The sequence below is a fragment of the Coregonus lavaretus genome, assembly GCF_964263955.1.
Source record: "Coregonus lavaretus genome assembly, chromosome: 39".
Classification (NCBI taxonomy): domain Eukaryota; kingdom Metazoa; phylum Chordata; class Actinopteri; order Salmoniformes; family Salmonidae; genus Coregonus; species Coregonus lavaretus.
In genome coordinates, this window is record NC_140026.1 from 470,434 (window position 1) to 487,450 (window position 17,017).

The 17,017-nt window shown below is 43.9% G+C and overlaps 2 protein-coding genes across 2 annotated transcripts in view; both read right to left on the reverse strand.

Annotated features, from left to right (window-relative positions):
* LOC311112746 (uncharacterized protein) overlaps positions 1–17,017 on the reverse strand; it is a 224,199-nt gene that overhangs the window by 106,420 nt on the left and 100,762 nt on the right. The window lies entirely within an intron of this gene.
* Positions 895–15,021, reverse strand: LOC311112745 (high mobility group protein B2-like). The gene is made up of 6 exons (XM_084155874.1): positions 14,874–15,021; positions 14,119–14,282; positions 13,737–13,888; positions 12,583–12,641; positions 6,745–6,860; positions 895–1,652 (listed from the first exon to the last, which is right to left on the reverse strand). The coding sequence occupies exons 1-6, from the start codon at positions 15,013–15,015 to the stop codon at positions 1,491–1,493; spliced, it is 795 nt and encodes a 264-aa protein (XP_084012000.1). The 5' UTR covers positions 15,016–15,021; the 3' UTR covers positions 895–1,490.

Sequence of the window (17,017 nt, forward strand, 5' to 3'; positions counted from 1 at the left end):
TGTCAGTGTTGCAGCAGGATTAGATAGATAAACCCCAGTCATCAGCTCCATGTCAGTGTTGCAGCAGGATTAGATAGATAAACCCTAGAGTCATCAGCTCCATGTCAGTGTTGCAGCAGGATTAGATAGATAAACCCCAGTCATCAGCTCCATGTCAGTGTTGCAGCAGGATTAGATAGATAAACCCCAGTCATCAGCTCCATGTCAGTGTTGCAGCAGGATTAGATAGATAAACCCCAGTCATCAGCTCCATGTCAGTGTTGCAGCAGGATTAGATAGATAAACCCCAGTCATCAGCTCCATGTCAGTGTTGCAGCAGGATTAGATAGATAAACCCCAGTCATCAGCTCCATGTCAGTGTTGCAGCAGGATTAGATAGATAAACCCCAGTCATCAGCTCCATGTCAGTGTTGCAGCAGGATTAGATAGATAAACCCCAGTCATCAGCTCCATGTCAGTGTTGCAGCAGGATTAGATAGATAAACCCTAGAGTCATCAGCTCCATGTCAGTGTTGCAGCAGGATTAGATAGATAAACCCCAGTCATCAGCTCCATGTCAGTGTTGCAGCAGGATTAGATAGATAAACCCCAGTCATCAGCTCCATGTCAGTGTTGCAGCAGGATTAGATAGATAAACCCCAGTCATCAGCTCCATGTCAGTGTTGCAGCAGGATTAGATAGATAAACCCCAGTCATCAGCTCCATGTCAGTGTTGCAGCAGGATTAGATAGATAAACCCCAGTCATCAGCTCCATGTCAGTGTTGCAGCAGGATTAGATAGATAAACCCCAGTCATCAGCTCCATGTCAGTGTTGCAACAGGATTAGATAGATAAACCCCAGTCATCAGCCCCATGTCAGTGTTGCAGCAGGATTAGATAATACACAGAAAACATTTTCAGAATCATAATTGTTTTATTATAAAAAAAGTCAATTTCTACATATTGTTTCAGGACACATTTTTCCATTTAAAAAAAAATTGTAAAAACAAAAAATAAAGTGTTTGTTTTAAAAGGAGCTGCAGCGTCACACAGCTCTGTTAATATTGTAGAGCCTGAACTCAACTAGGACCAAACACAACCCTGGGAACAAACAGCAGCTACACACCAAGACATCCACAACATTCAGATCTATCCACAGCAACGGATGTTGCATTAGATGAGTACTCAGTGAAGCTGCGATATTATGAGTCCCTTGCAGGTTGTGTCTGGTCCAGTCCAGCTCTATCTAACCCCTGACCTAACTAACCTTTGACCTCTGGTCAGCCCTCCCCCTGCAGGGTCACTGACAGGCACACATACCTTTCAGCCAATCAGATTCCTCCTCTGGCCCGTTAGGATTCTGGTGGAAATTGGGTTCGATCGTTTTAGCTCGACCCTGGGAGGGCGGAGTTTCCACATTAGGACCAATGGAATGGTCTCAAATGCACAAACTCCGCCTACCGGGCGCGCGCTAAATCGATCCAACAGGTATGAACCCCGCGCTAACGCTTTACTCATCATCATCATCATCATCATCATCGTCGTCCTCCAGGTCATCATCATCATCATCATCACCGGCCGTGGCGTGGGGCATCATACCGGACGAGCCACCGGGACCGGGTCGCATCGGCGCCCGCTTAACGTTTGCACCGGAGCGGTATGCAGCCATGTCCTAAACACACGACACAAACAGACAGAGAGACGGGGTACAGCGGTCAGTCTCTAACAGACAGAGAGAGAGAGAGATGGGGTACAGTCAGTAAAGACCAGTCAGTCTCTAACAGGGCTGGGGTCTGTTTGTGGGGTACAGCGGCCAGTCAGTATAGACCAGTCAGTCTCTAACAGGGCTGGGGTCTGTTTGTGGGGTACAGCGGTCAGTCAGTATAGACCAGTCAGTCTCTAACAGGTCTGGGGTCTGTTTGTGGGGTACAGCGGTCAGTCAGTATAGACCAGTCAGTCTCTAACAGGTCTGGGGTCTGTTTGTGGTTGCGTGATGTGTGTGTGTTAATGTGTGTGTGGGGCAAGGTGTGTGTGTGTGTATACAGTGGCTTGCGAAAGTATTCACCCCCCTTGGCATTTTTCCTATTTTGTTGCCTTACAACCTGGAATTTAAAATGGATTTTTTTGGGGGGGGGTTTGTATAATTTGATTTACACAACATGCCGACCACTTTGAAGATGCAAAATAATTTTTATTGTGAAACAAACAAGAATTAAGACCAAAAAAAACAGAAAACTTGAGCGTGCATAACTATTCACCCCCCCAAAGTCAATACTTTGTAGAGCCACCTTTTGCAGCAATTACAGCTGCAAGTCTCTTAAGGTATGTCTCTATAAGCTTGGCACATCTAGCCACTGGGATTTTTGCCCATTCTTCAAGGCAAAACTGCTCCAGCTCCTTCAAGTTGGATGGGTTCCGCTGGTGTACAGCAATCTTTAGGTCATACCACAGATTCTCAATTGGATTGAGGTCTGGACTTTGACTAGGCCATTCCAAGACATTTAAATGTTTCTCCATAAACCACTCGAGTGCTGCTTTAGCAGTATGCTTAGGGTCATTGTCCTGCTGGAAGGTGAACCTCCGTCCCAGTCTCAAATCTCTGGAAGACTAAAACAGGTTTCCCTCAAGAATTTCCCTGTATTTAGCGCCATCCATCATTCCTTCAATTCTGTTCTCGGGGTTATGAGAGGTGTTGGGTTTGCGCCAGACATAGAGTTTTCATTGATGGCCAAAAAGCTCAATTTTAGTCTCATCTGACCAGAGTACCTTCTTCTATATGTTTGGGGAGACTCCCACATGCCTTTTGGCGAACACCAAACGTGTCTGCTTATTTTTTTCTTTAAGCAATGGCTTTTTTCTGGCCACTCTTCCGTAAAGCCCAGCTCTGTGGAGTGTACGGCTTAAAGTGGTCCTATGGACAGATACTCCAATCTCCGCTGTGGAGCTTTGCAGCTCCTTCAGGGTTATCTTTGGTCTCTTTGTTGCCTCTCTGATTAATGCCCTCCTTGCCTGGTCCGTGAGTTTTGGTGGGCGGCCCTCTCTTGGCAGGTTTGTTGTGGTGCCATATTCTTTCCATTTTTTAATAATGGATTTAATGGTGCTCCGTGGGATGTTCAAAGTTTCAGATATTTTTTTATAACCCAACCCTGATCTGTACTTCTCCACAACTTTGTCCCTGACCATTTTTGGAGAGCTCCTTGGTCTTCATGGTGCCGCTTGCTTGGTGGTGCCCCTTGCTTAGTGGTGTTGCAGACTCTGGGGCCTTTCAGAACAGGTGTATATATACTGAGATCATGTGACACTTCGATTGCACACAGGTGGACTTTATTTAACTAATTATGTGACTTCTGAAGGTAATTGGTTGCACCAGATCTTATTTAGGGTCTTCATAGCAAAGGGGTTGAATACATATGCACGCACCTCTTTTCTGTAATTTATTTTTTAGAATTTTTTTGAAACAAGTTATTTTTTTCATTTCACTTCACCAATTTGGACTACTTTGTGTATGTCCATTACATGAAATGCAAATAAAAATCCATTTAGATTACAGGTTGTAATGCAACAAAATAGGAAAAACGCCAAGGGGGATGAATACTTTTGCAAGGCACTGTTTGACACAGAGCTTGACATTACCGCTTGTCCTCTTGTCCAGGACAGGTCATAAAGATAATGTCGCAATATCAAACAATTACTCTGAGGTGATATGCATATTGTCTACAGCCTCATGTTCAAACCCATGCAGACATGAGGGAGGTGACAGAAAATGTAGCCAAACTTGAATGACACTTTTAATGACATAAATATAGTCATGTTTGACAATTATAATGTAGGATAATTAACATTAAAGTCTAAAGGCTTGATTCTGTCGAAATACTCAATGCACGATTAGTTCAGATCAAATGGTCAGACCGGAGAGTGAAGGACAGTGCCTTAAATCTCACCATTTTGAAACTATTTAACCGCAAACCTAATTGTTTAAAACCTGGACATTTTATGTGGTCCTCTGTAGCTCAGCTGGTAGAGCACGGCGCTTGTAACGCCAAGGTAGTGGGTTCGATCCCCGGGACCACCCATACACAAAAATGTATGCACGCATGACTGTAAGTCGCTTTGGATAAAAGCGTCTGCTAAATGGCATATTATATTATTGTTATGTATTTTTATTAAGCATGTCTTAACTTGTTTCAAAGTAGCCTAGCAAAAATACAAACATAGAAATGCTGAGGTTATTATTTGATAAACACTTAATATGCCAATGAAACCAGCATTTCTCATATTCTATTGGTTTTCAAATCAACGTTATTTTATTGTCATGAAACCGCTGGTGTCTTTTGAGGTGTTTTCCAGCTAATATCATTTTGGAACATTTGTGCGTAAGGCCGTGTGCATATTGTTGAGCTGATAATATAAAGAAATAAAAGGTTCTCAACATGAAGCTAAACGTTCTGATCTGTTGCCTGTTTGGATCCCAGAACTGTCCCAGAACCATAGACATACTTATCGTCAAATGGACAACAGGACGCCCTTCATAAAATGTATTTGGTTGTAATTCTAATGTTACAATATTTTATAGGCTACCGAGGGTGGCCAACCATCCTCCAGGAGAGCCTTAAAGGGGCAGTGTTGTATTTTGAGACTGGCTTGAATATCAGAAGCCAATAGGCAGTGTAGATTACATTTAGAGGTCATTCGGAAAAGTATTCAGACCCCTTGGCTTTTTCCACATTTTGTTACATTCAATCTACACACAATAACCCATAATGACAAAGAGAAAACTGGTTTTTAGAAATGTTTTCAAATTGATTAAAAATACAAATATTCAGACCCTTTGCTATGAGACTCGAAATTGAGCTCAGGTGCATCCTGTTTCCATTGATCATCCTTGAGATGATTCTACAACTTGACTATGCCAACATTCCATTCAAGCAATACAGTCAATCCAAAGCTGGCTGAAATCAGTAGATGATAGGACTTAGACAAGTTGTAAATGCAACAAGTACTGATATTGTAACATCTAATAACACTCTCAGTTTACCAAATCCCATAGAAACGCATTGAATAACATATTCATAAAGGGCAAAAAGAGTCAAAAAATAAATAATAAGGAATAAGGTTTTGAAGTGTCTGTCCTATATCTAGGAGATACAAGAAAGCTCAGCCTTATTCTAAAATGGATTAAACAAAACAAAATCATCAGCAATCTACACACAATATCCCATAATGACAAAGTGAAAACAGGGTTTTAGATGTTTTTGCAAATGTATTACAAATAAAAAACAGGAATACCTTATTTACATAAGTATTAAGACCCTCTGCTATGAGACTCGAAATTGAGCTCAGGTGCATCCTGTTTCCATTGATCATCCTTGAGATGTTTCTAAAACTTGATTGGAGTCCACCTGTGGTAAATTCAATTGATTGGACATGATTTGGAAAGGCACACACCTGTCTATATAAGGTCCCACAGTTGACAGTGCATGTCAGAGCAAAAACCAAGCCATGAGGTCGAAGGAATTGTCCGTAGAGCTCCGAGACAGGATTGTGTCGAGGCACAGATCTGGGGAAGGGTACCAAAACATTTCTGCAGCATTGAAGGTCCCCAAGAACACAGTGGCCTCCATCATTCTTAAATGGAAAAAGTTTGGAACCACCAAGACTCTTCCTAGAGCTGGCCGCCCAGCCAAATTGAGCAATCGGGGTAGAAGGGCCTTGGTTAGGGAGGTGACCAAGAACCCGATGGTTACTCTGAGAGAGCTCCAGAGTTCCTCTGTGGAGATGGGAGAACCTTCCAGAAGGACAACCATCTCTGCAGCTCTCCACCAATCAGGTCTTTATGGTAGAGTGGTCAGACAGAAGCCACTCCTCAGTAAAAGGCACATGACAGCCCGCTTGGAGTTTGCCAAAAGGCACCTAAAGATTCTCTGGTCTGATGAAACCAAGATTGACCTACGGTGAAGCATGGTGGTGGCAGCATCATGCTGTGGGGATGTTTTTCAGCGGCAGGGACTGGGAGACTAGTCAGGATCGAGGGAAAGATGAACGGAGCAATGTACAGAGAGATCCTTGATGAAAACCTGCTCCAGAGCACTCAGGACCTCAGACTGGGGCGAAGGGTCACCTTCCAACAGGATAACGACCCTAAGCACACATCCAAGACAATGCAGGAGTGGCTTTGGGACAAGTCTCTGAATGTCCTTTAGTGGCCATAGCCAGAGCCCGGACTTGAACCCGATCGAACATCTCTGGAGAGACCTGAAAATAGCAGTGCAGCGACGCTCCCCATCCAACCTGACAGAGCTTGAGAGGATCTGCAGAGAAGAATGGGAGAAACTCCCCAAATACAGGTGTGCCAAGCTTGTAGCATCACACCCAAGAAGACTCGAGGCTGTAATCGCTGCCAAAGGTGCTTCAACAAAGTACTGAGTAAAGGGTCTGAATACTTATGTAAATGTGATATTTCCGTTTTTTATTTTATACATTTGCAAAAATGTCCTACAACCTGTTTTTGCTTTGTCATTATGGGGTATTGTGTGTAGATTGATGAGGGGGAAAAAATAATTTAATCAATTTTAAAATAAGGCTATAATGTAACAAAATGTGGAAAAAGTCAAGGGGTCTAAATATTTCCTGAATGCACTGTATGTCTGATTCTGAAATTTTTTAAGTGGTTCCTTGCATCATGTAAAAATGGTGTTACAGAGATTTTGGCCAAGTAAAAAATCTATCCTGCTTGTTCAAAGGAATGTCAAGTAGCAGTCCTGTACCTTGTCATATTTCTCCCTCAGTCGGAGAGCCTTCTCTTCAAACGGCTGTTTCTGGGTTGGAGTCTGTTGACCCCACATGATCCCCAGCTTCTTAGCACATTCTCCTATAGAACAGCCTGGAGACAATAATATGTACATTATTATACAGTGGGGGGAAAAAGTATTTAGTCAGCCACCAATTGTGCAAGTTCTCCCACTTAAAAAGATGAGAGGGGCCTGTAATTTTCATCATAGGTACACGTCAACTATGACAGACAAATTGAGAATTTTCCCGTCTGAAGTTTGCTAGAGTGCATTTGGATGATCCAGAAGAGGATTGGGAGAATGTCATATGGTCAGATGAAACCAAAATAGAACTTTTTGGTAACATTTACATTTAAGTCATTTAGCAGACGCTCTTATCCAGAGCGACTTACAGTTAGTGAATACATATAGATATATTTTTTATACTGGCCTCCCGTGGGAATCGAACCCACAACCCTGGCGTTGCAAACGCCATGCTCTATCAACTGAGCTACATCCCTGCCGGACATTCCCTCCCCATACCCTGGACGACGCTGGGCCAATTGTGCGCCGCCCATGAGTCTCCCGGTCGCGGCCGGCTGCGACAGAGCCTGGATTCGAACCAGGATCTCTAGTGGCACAGTTAGCACTGCGATGCAGTGCCTTAGACCACTGCGCCACCCAACTCGTCGTGTTTGGAGGACAAAGAATGCTGAGTTGCATCCAAAGAACACCATACCTACTGTGAAGCATGGGGGTGGAAACATCATGCTTTGGGGCTGTTTTTCTGCAAAGGGACCAGGACGACTGATCCGTGTAAAGGAAAGAATGAATGGGGCCATGTATCGTGAGATTTTGAGTGAAAACCTCCTTCCATCAGCAAGGGCATTGAAGATGAAACGTGGCTGGGTCTTTCAGCATTACATTTACATTTTAGTCATTTAGCAGATGCTCTTATCCAGAGCGACTTACAGTTAGTGATTACATTATTTTTTTTATACTGGCCCCCCGTGGGAATCGAACCCACAACCCTGGCGTTGCAAACGCCATGCTCTATCAACTGAGCTACATCCCTGCCGGCCATTCCCTGACAATGATCCCAAACACACCGCCCGGGCAACGAAGGAGTGGCTTCGTAAGAAGCATTTCAAGGTCCTGGAGTGGCCTAGCCAGTCTCCAGATCTCAACCCCATAGAAAATCTTTGGAGGGAGTTGAAAGACTGTGTTGCCCAGCGACAGCCCCAAAACATCACTGCTCTAGAGGAGATATGCATGGAGGAATGGGCCAAAATACCAGCAACAGTGTGTGAAAACCTTGTGAAGACTTACAGAAAACGTTTGACCTGTGTCATTGCCAACAAAGGGTATATAACAAAGTATTGAGAAACTTTTGTTATTGACCAAATACTTATTTTCCACCATAATTTGCAAATAAATTCATTAAAAATCCTACAATGGGATTTTCTGGATTTTTCTCTCTCATTTTGTCTGTCATAGTTGACGTGTACCTATGATGAAAATTACAGGCCTCTCTCATCTTTTTAAGTGGGAGAACTTGCACAATTGGTGGCTGACTAAATACTTTTTTCCCCCACTGTACATACAGTGAGGGACAAAAGTATTTGATCCCCTGCTGATTTTGTACGTTTGCCCACTGACAAAGAAATGATCAGTCTATAATTTTAATGGTAGGTTTATTTGAACAGTGAGAGACAGAATAACAACAACAAAATCCAGAAAAACGCATGTCAAAAATGTTATGAATTGATTTGCATTTAATGAGGGAAATAAGTATTTGACCCCCTCTCAATCAGAAAGATTTCTGGCTCCCAGGTGTCTTTTATACAGGTAACGAGCTGAGATTAGGAGCACACTCTTAAAGGGAGTGCTCCTATTCTCAGCTCGTTACCTGTATAAAAGACACCTGTCCACAGAAGCAATCAATCAATCCGATTCCAAACTCTCCACCATGGCCAAGACCAAAGAGCTCTCCAAGGATGTCAGGGACAAGATTGTAGACCTACACAAGGCTGGAATGGGCTACAAGACCATTGCCAAGCAGCTTGGTGAGAAGGTGACAACAGTTGGTGCAATTATTTGTAAATGGAAGAAACACAAAAGAACTGTTAATCTCCCTCGGCCTGGGGATCCATGCAAGATCTCACCTTGTGGAGTTGAAATGATCATGAGAACGGTGAGGAATCAGCCCAGAACTACACCGGAGGATCTTGTCAATGATCTCAAGGCAGCTGGGACCATAGTCACCAAGAAAACAATTGGTAACACACTACGCCGTGAAGGACTGAAATCCTGCAGCGCCCGCAAGGTCCCCCTGCTCAAGAAAGCACATATACATGCCCGTCTGAAGTTTGCCAATGAACATCTGAATGATTCAGAGGAGAACTGGGTGAAAGTGTTGTGGTCAGATGAGACCAAAATCGAGCTCTTTGGCATCAACTCAACTCGCTGTGTTTGGAGGAGGAGGAATGCTGCCTATGACCCCAAGAACACCATCCCCACTGTCAAACATGGAGGTGGAAACATTATGCTTTGGGGGTGTTTTTCTGCTAAGGGGACAGGACAACTTCACCGCTGAAGATGGAGTGCAAATAGTCTGGGTAGCCATGATTAGCTGTTCAGGAGTCTTATAGCTTGGGGGTAGAAGCTGTTAAGAAGCCTTTTGGACCTAGACCTGGCACTCCGGTACCGCTTGCCGTGCGGTAGCAGAGAGAACAGTCTATGACTAGGGTGGCTGGAGTCTTTGACAATTTTGAGGGCCTTCCTCTGACACCACCTGGTATAGAGGTCCTGGATGGCAGGAAGCTTGGCCCCAGTGATGTACTGGGCCGTACGCACTACCCTCTGTAGTGCCTTGCGGTCGGAAGCCGAGCAGTTGCCATACCAGGCGGTGATGCAACCAGTCAGGATGCTCTCGATGGTGCAGCTGTAGAACTATTTGAGGATCTGAGGACCCATGCCAAATCTTTTCAGTCTCCTGAGAGGGATAGGCTTTGTCGTGCCCTCTTCACGACTGTCTTGGTGTGTTTGGACCATGATAGTTTGTTGGTGATGTGGACACCTAGTCTCTTGAAGCTCTCAGCCTGCTCCACTACAGCCCCGTCGATGAGAATGGGGGCGTTCTCTGTCCTCCCTTTCCTGTAGTCCATAATCATCTCCTTTGTTTTGATCACGTTGAGGATATATTGAAGCAACATCTCAAGACATCATTCAGGAAGTTAAAGCTTGGTCGCAAATGGGTCTTCCAAATGGACAATGACCCCAAGCATACTTCCAAAGTTGTGGCAAAATGGCTTAAGGACAACAAAGTCAAGGTATTGGAGTGGCCATCACAAAGCCCTGACCTCAATCCTATAGAAAATGAAAAAGCGTGTGCGAGCAAGGAGGCCTACAAACCTGACTCAGTTACACCAGCTCTGTCAGTGTGACACTCTGGCTCCGGGACTTTTGTATTTGAGCCAGGGTGTATTTTGTTTTGTTGGGTTTTGGGTGTATTTCTATGTTTGCAGTTCTGTGGGGTTCATTTCTAGGTTTGGTCAATGACTCCCAATCGGAGGTAACGAGTGTCAGCTGTCGGCTCGTTATCTCTGATTGGGAGCCATATTTATCTGAATGTTTTCCTGTGGGAATTGTGGGTTTTTGTTCCAAGTTCAGTCATTGTCACTGTTGGACTTCACTATCGTCTTTTGTTTTGTATTTACGTGCTTTACTCATTAAAGTCATCATGTTCACTCAACGCGCTGCGTATTGGTCTGCTCCCTTTCCAGACGGTCGTGACAGTCAGGAGGAATGGGCCAAAATTCACCCAACTTATTGTTGGAGCTTGTGGAAGGCTACCCGAAACGTTTGACCCAAGTTAAACAATTTAAAGGCAATGCTACCAAATACTAATTGAGTGTACGTAAACTTCTGACCCACTGGGAATGTGATGAAAGAAATAAAAGCTGAAATAAATCATTCTCTCTACTATTATTCTGACATTTCACATTCTTAAAATAAAGTGGTGATCCTAACTGACCTAAGACAGGGAATTTTTACTAGGATTAAATGTCAGGAATTGTGAAAAACTGAGTTTAAACTTCCAACTTCAACTGTATATACTACTACTACCAATATATATATATATAAGGGGCGGCAGGTAGCTTAGTGGTTAAGAGTGTTGTGCCAGTAACCGAAAGGTTGCTGGTTCTAATCCCCGAGCCGACTAGGTGAAAATCTGTCGATGTGCCCTTGAGCAAGGCACTTAACCCTAATTGCTCCTGTAAGTCGCTCTGGATAAGAGCGTCTGCTAAATGATGTAAATGTAATATATATATATATATATATATACTACTACCAATATATAGATTATTATATATACTACTACCAATATATAGATTATTATATTTACGTCATTTAGTAGACGCTCTTATCCAGAGCGACTTACATGAGCAATTAGGGTTAAGTGCCTTGCTTAAGGGCACATCGACATATTTTTCACCTAGTCGGCTCGGGGATTAGAACCAGCGACCTTTCGGTTACTGGCACAACGCTCTTAACCACTAAGCTACCTACTGCTATTGATAATACACACTATTATTATATATACTACTACCAATATATAGATTATTATATATACTACTACCAATATATAGATTATTATATATACTACTACCAATATATAGATTATTATATATACTACTACCAATATATATATTATTATATATACTACTACCAATATATATATTATTATATATACTACTACCAATATATAGATTATTATATATACTACTACCAATATATAGATTATTATATATACTACTACCAATATATAGATTATTATATATACTACTACCAATATATAGATTATTATATATACTACTGCTATTGATAATACTCTCCTATGGAGCAGCCTGGAGACAATACACATATTACTAGGGATGCACAATATACCGGTGACAATATCTGTATCGGCTGATAATATATCAAACTAACTCCTGTTAGTAATACTATCATCATCATTAGTTTACCTGGGAACTCCTGTTAGTAATACTATCATCATGATTAGTTTACCTGGGAACTCCTGTTAGTAATACTATCATCATCATTAGTTTACCTGGGAACTCCTGTTAGTAATACTATCATCATCATTAGTTTACCTGGGAACTCCTGTTAGTAATACTATCATCATGATTAGTTTACCTGGGAACTCCTGTTAGTAATACTATCATCATCATTAGTTTACCTGGGACCTCCTGTTAGTAATACTATCATCATCATTAGTTTACCTGGGAACTCCTGTTAGTAATACTATCATCATGATTAGTTTACCTGGGAACTCCTGTTAGTAATACTATCATCATGATTAGTTTACCTGGGAACTCCTGTTAGTAATACTATCATCATAATAATAATAATAATATGCCATTTAGCAGACGCTTTTATCCAAAGCGACTTACAGTCATGCGTGCATACATTTTTTTTGTGTATGGGTGGTCCCGGGGATCGAACCCACTACCTTAGCGTTACAAGCGCCGTGCTCTACCAGCTGAGCTACAGAGGACCACGTCATTAGTTTACCTGGGAACTCCTGTTAGTAATACTATCATCATCATTAGTTTACCTGGGAACTCCTGTTAGTAATACTATCATCATGATTAGTTTACCTGGGAACTCCTGTTAGTAATACTATCATCATCATTAGTTTACCTGGGACCTCCTGTTAGTAATACTATCATCATCATTAGTTTACCTGGGAACTCCTGTTAGTAATACTATCATCATGATTAGTTTACCTGGGAACTCCTGTTAGTAATACTATCATCATCATTAGTTTACCTGGGAACTCCTGTTTGACCGTCGGACGGAACTCTGCTGAGAACACAAAGAAGGCAGACCTGAGGGAGGAAGAGGGAGGAGGGTTAGAGGGAAGCAGGTCATATGTGATGAGGGAGGAGGGAAGCAGGTCATATGTGATGAGGGAGGAGGGAAGCAGGTCATATGTGATGGAGGGAGGAGGGAAGCAGGTCATATGTGATGAGGGAGGAGGGAAGCAGGTCATATGTGATGAGGGAGGAGGGAAGCAGGTCATATGTGATGAGGGAGGGAGGAGGGAAGCAGGTCATATGTGATGAGGGAGAAGGGAAGCAGGTCATATGTGATGAGGGAGGAGGGAAGCAGGTCATATGTGATGAGGGAGGAGGGAAGCAGGTCATATGTGATGAGGGAGAAGGGAAGCAGGTCATATGTGATGAGGGAGGAGGGAAGCAGGTCATATGTGATGAGGGAGAAGGGAAGCAGGTCATATGTGATGGAGGGAGGAGGGAAGCAGGTCATATGTGATGGAGGGAGGAGGGAAGCAGGTCATATGTGATGAGGGAGGAGGGAAGCAGGTCATATGTGATGAGGGAGGAGGGTTAGAGGGAAGCAGGTCATATGTGATGAGGGAGGAGGGAAGCAGATCATATGTGATGAGGGAGGAGGTCATATGTGGTGCTTGCCTACGGAGCTGTGAGGGGAACGGCACCTCCTTACCTTCAGGCTCTGATCAGACCCTACACCCAAACGAGGGCACTACGTTCATCCACCTCTGGCCTGCTAGCCCCCCTACCTCTACGGAAGCACAGTTCCCGCTCAGCCCAGTCAAAACTGTTCGCTGCTCTGGCACCCCAATGGTGGAACAAGCTCCCTCACGACGCCAGGACAGCGGAGTCACTGACCACCTTCCGGAGACACTTGAAACCCCACCTCTTTAAGGAATACCCGGGATAGTATAAAAGTAATCCTTCTACCCCTCCCCTCCCATAAAAAAAAGATGAAAAAAAAGAGGTTGTCCCACTGGCTATCATAAGTTGAATGCACCAATTTGTAAGTCGCTCTGGATAAGAGCGTCTGCTAAATGATGTAAATGGAATGGAGGGAGGAGGGTTAGAGTGAAGCAGGTCATATGTGATGGATGTACAGTAGTGTGTATACTGTAATGTGTGACTCACGGGGGTCGTTTGGGAGCGTTGGGGTCCTTCTTTTTCCTACCGCTCTTGGCCATCCCCTTGGGGGGGACGTACCCCCTCATGTCCCTCTCATAACGCACCTTGTCATTCTTCGCCATGTCCTCAAAACGACGCTTGTCAGTCGCAGTGGAAGCCTACACACAAACTCAGTTATAACTTCCTTATTACCCACAGTTATTATAACACTGATACACGGGGGCCAGTATGAAAAAAAAAGAATGCATGTATGCACTCACTAACTGTAAGTCGCTCTGGATAAGAGCGTCTGCTAAATGACTAAAAATGAAAAATATACAACGGACACATAGTGGAATAACACCTTGTGATGTGTGTATAAATGTGTGGCGTGTGTATTAATATTCACCCTCCATCTCTCGGAACACTGCTTGGAGAACTCTGAGAAGTTGACCGACTGGTCGGGGTGTTTCCTCTTCTGTTCCTCCCGGCAGGTCTGGACGAAGAAGGCGTAGGCTGACGTCTTGCCCTTGGGTTTATTAATGTCCCCTTTCACCATGGTCACACGATTGACTGATACACGGGACAAAATAGACATTTATTAAACTAGCTTTTTTTGCAAGAGCATCTAGGTATAGTGGCTAACTAACTAGGCCCCACGTCGGATAAAATGTTGTTGAAACAATTGCAGACCCGTGTGCAGCTTAGACTGTATAGGGTTTGCATTAAGGTTAGCCTAGTTAGCTGCCACCTAGCATGCTAGCTCGTTGAGAACAATGGGCCCACCATTTGCTTCCCGCCTAACGCGCTGCTAACTCATCCCATCACGCAGCGCTAGCATTTATGCTAACGCTGCTAGCCTTAACAAAACATTAGCTAGTGTGAAAACTATGAGTAATCAAATTAGTAATCCTAAAGCAAGTTTCTTTTATTTTAACTACATTTAAAATGTAGATTTAGCTAGGTAACGTTTCAGTAACACGCTCTGTAGCTACTGTACAGTAACAGTTAACGTTACAGTAACTTAGCAGAAAAATACTAGAAAAACATGCAAGGGGAAACTAACGTTTTCTACAATTATTCAGGTACATTTTTCATTAAATGGCTTCATGTTGAAATGTGTTATTTTACTACTACTAACGTGCAATCTTTTCCATGACTTACTTTTACCGGTCAGATAGCAAGAATTGGTCTCACGTCGTCGTCTTGGTTGTGGTTGTTGTTGTTGTTGTTGTTGTTGTTGTTGTTGTTGTGGACGCTGCTGTGTGTTACTGCCGAGGCCAGTTGATCCAGGTTCAAACTGCATCCAGCTCTGAGCTCAGGCCCGCCCCCAGGCCCCGCCCCCAGGCCCGCCCCCAGGCCCGCCCCCAGACCCGCCCCCAGGCCCGCACCGCCCCAGGCCCCGCTCTCAGGCCCGCCCCCAGGCCCGCCCCCCAGGCCCGCTCCCCAGGCCCGCCCCCAGGCCCGCCCCCAGGCCCGCCCCCGTTGGCTGATTACCGTCATTCGAACGCAGGGGGCGGAGACCCAAGTGTTGAGATGGGTGGAAACTCGTGTCTGATTGGCCAGGGTGCGTTCGGATACCGGCCTGATTTGCTCCCTAAATCCCAAAGAGTCAACTCAGACTACTGCATGCAGTGCGGCAGATTTCGCCCTTTTTTTTTTTACGCAGTGGGTACTCCGTAGATTGACTATTATTGTTATTCTGATGGTTTTTGCGCGAGTCTGTGATAGTTTATTACTAGTTTATTGACAACGGTACTATTCATGCTTGTCTGATCAGATCTGAACAACGTCCACTCTAGCTACTTGTCTTGTAAGCAAGGTGGAGATGTGATGAAGCTATTCACAACAATGAAAACGATAGGAGCCTATAGAATGGAATCCTGGCTCACTTCAGCGAGAGGGGTGAGGCTGGTTTTAATGTCTATGGGGTGAAGTGGTAATTTACGTTACGTCTGCTTTGGTTTTCTATTCTGAACAAAAATATAAACACAACATGTAAAGTGTTGGTCTCATGTTCCATGGGCTGAAATAAAAGATCCCAGATATTTCCATACACACAAAAAGCTTATTTATCTCAAATTTGTTTACATCTCTGTTAGTGACCATTTCATCTTTGCCAAGATAATCCATCCACCTGACAGGTGTGACATACCAAGAAAGAAGCTGATTAAACAAAATGATCATTACACAGGTGCACCTTGTGCTGGGGACAATAAAAGGCCACTCTAAAACGTGCAGTTTTGTCACACAACACAATGCCACAGATGTCTCAAGTTTTGAGGGAGCGTGTAATTGGCATGCTGACTGCAGGAATGTCCACCAGAGCTGTTGCCAGTGAACTGAATGTTCATTTCTCTACCATAAGCCACCTCCAACGTCATTTTAGAGAATTTGGCAGTACGTCTAACCGGCCTCACAACTGCAGACCACGTGTCACCATGCCAGCCCAGGACCTCCACATCCGGCTTCTTCACCTGTGGGATTGTCTGAGACCAGCCACCCAGACAGCTGATGAAACTGTGGGTTTGCACAACCGAAGAATTTCTGCACAAACTGTCAGAAACCGTCTCAGGGAAGCTCATCTGCGTGCTCGTCGTCCTCACCAGGGTCTTGACCTGATTGCAGTTCGGCGTCGTAACCGACTTCAGTGGGCAAATGCTCACCTTCGATGGCCACTGGTATGCTCGAGAAGTGTGCTCTTCAAAGATGAATCCCAGTTTCATGCTTGACCTTTGGTATGATGTTCTTACTGTGGAATGCAGAGTTTGGTTTTTGCCAGGCATTACTGGAACCATGTTGTCCAAAAAGTTGTACTGTCCATAGAACGTTCTTCCAAGAGTCTTGATGATCATCCAGGTGCTTTTTGGCAAACTTGAGTCAACATTTTGGACAAGATGGGTCCAATTATGCCTGGCGAAAACCAAACAATGCATTCCACAGTAAGAACATCATACATGGTGGTGGTGGTGTGATGGTTTGGGGATGCTTTGCTGCCTCAGGACCTGGACGACTTGCCTTAATAGAAGGAACCATGAATTCTGCTCTGTATCAGAGAATTCTACAGGAGAATGTCAGACCATCCGTCTGTGAGCTGAAGCTGAAGCACAGCTGGGTCATGCAGCAAGACAATGATCCAAAACACACAATCAAGTCTACATGAAAATGGTGAAAAAGCAACAAATTGGACGTTTTGGAATGGCCTAGTCAAAGTCCAGACCTAATCCCAATTGAGATGTTGTGGCAGGACTTGAAACGAGCAGTTCATGCTTGAAAACCCACATGTCACTGAGTTAAAGCAGTTCTGC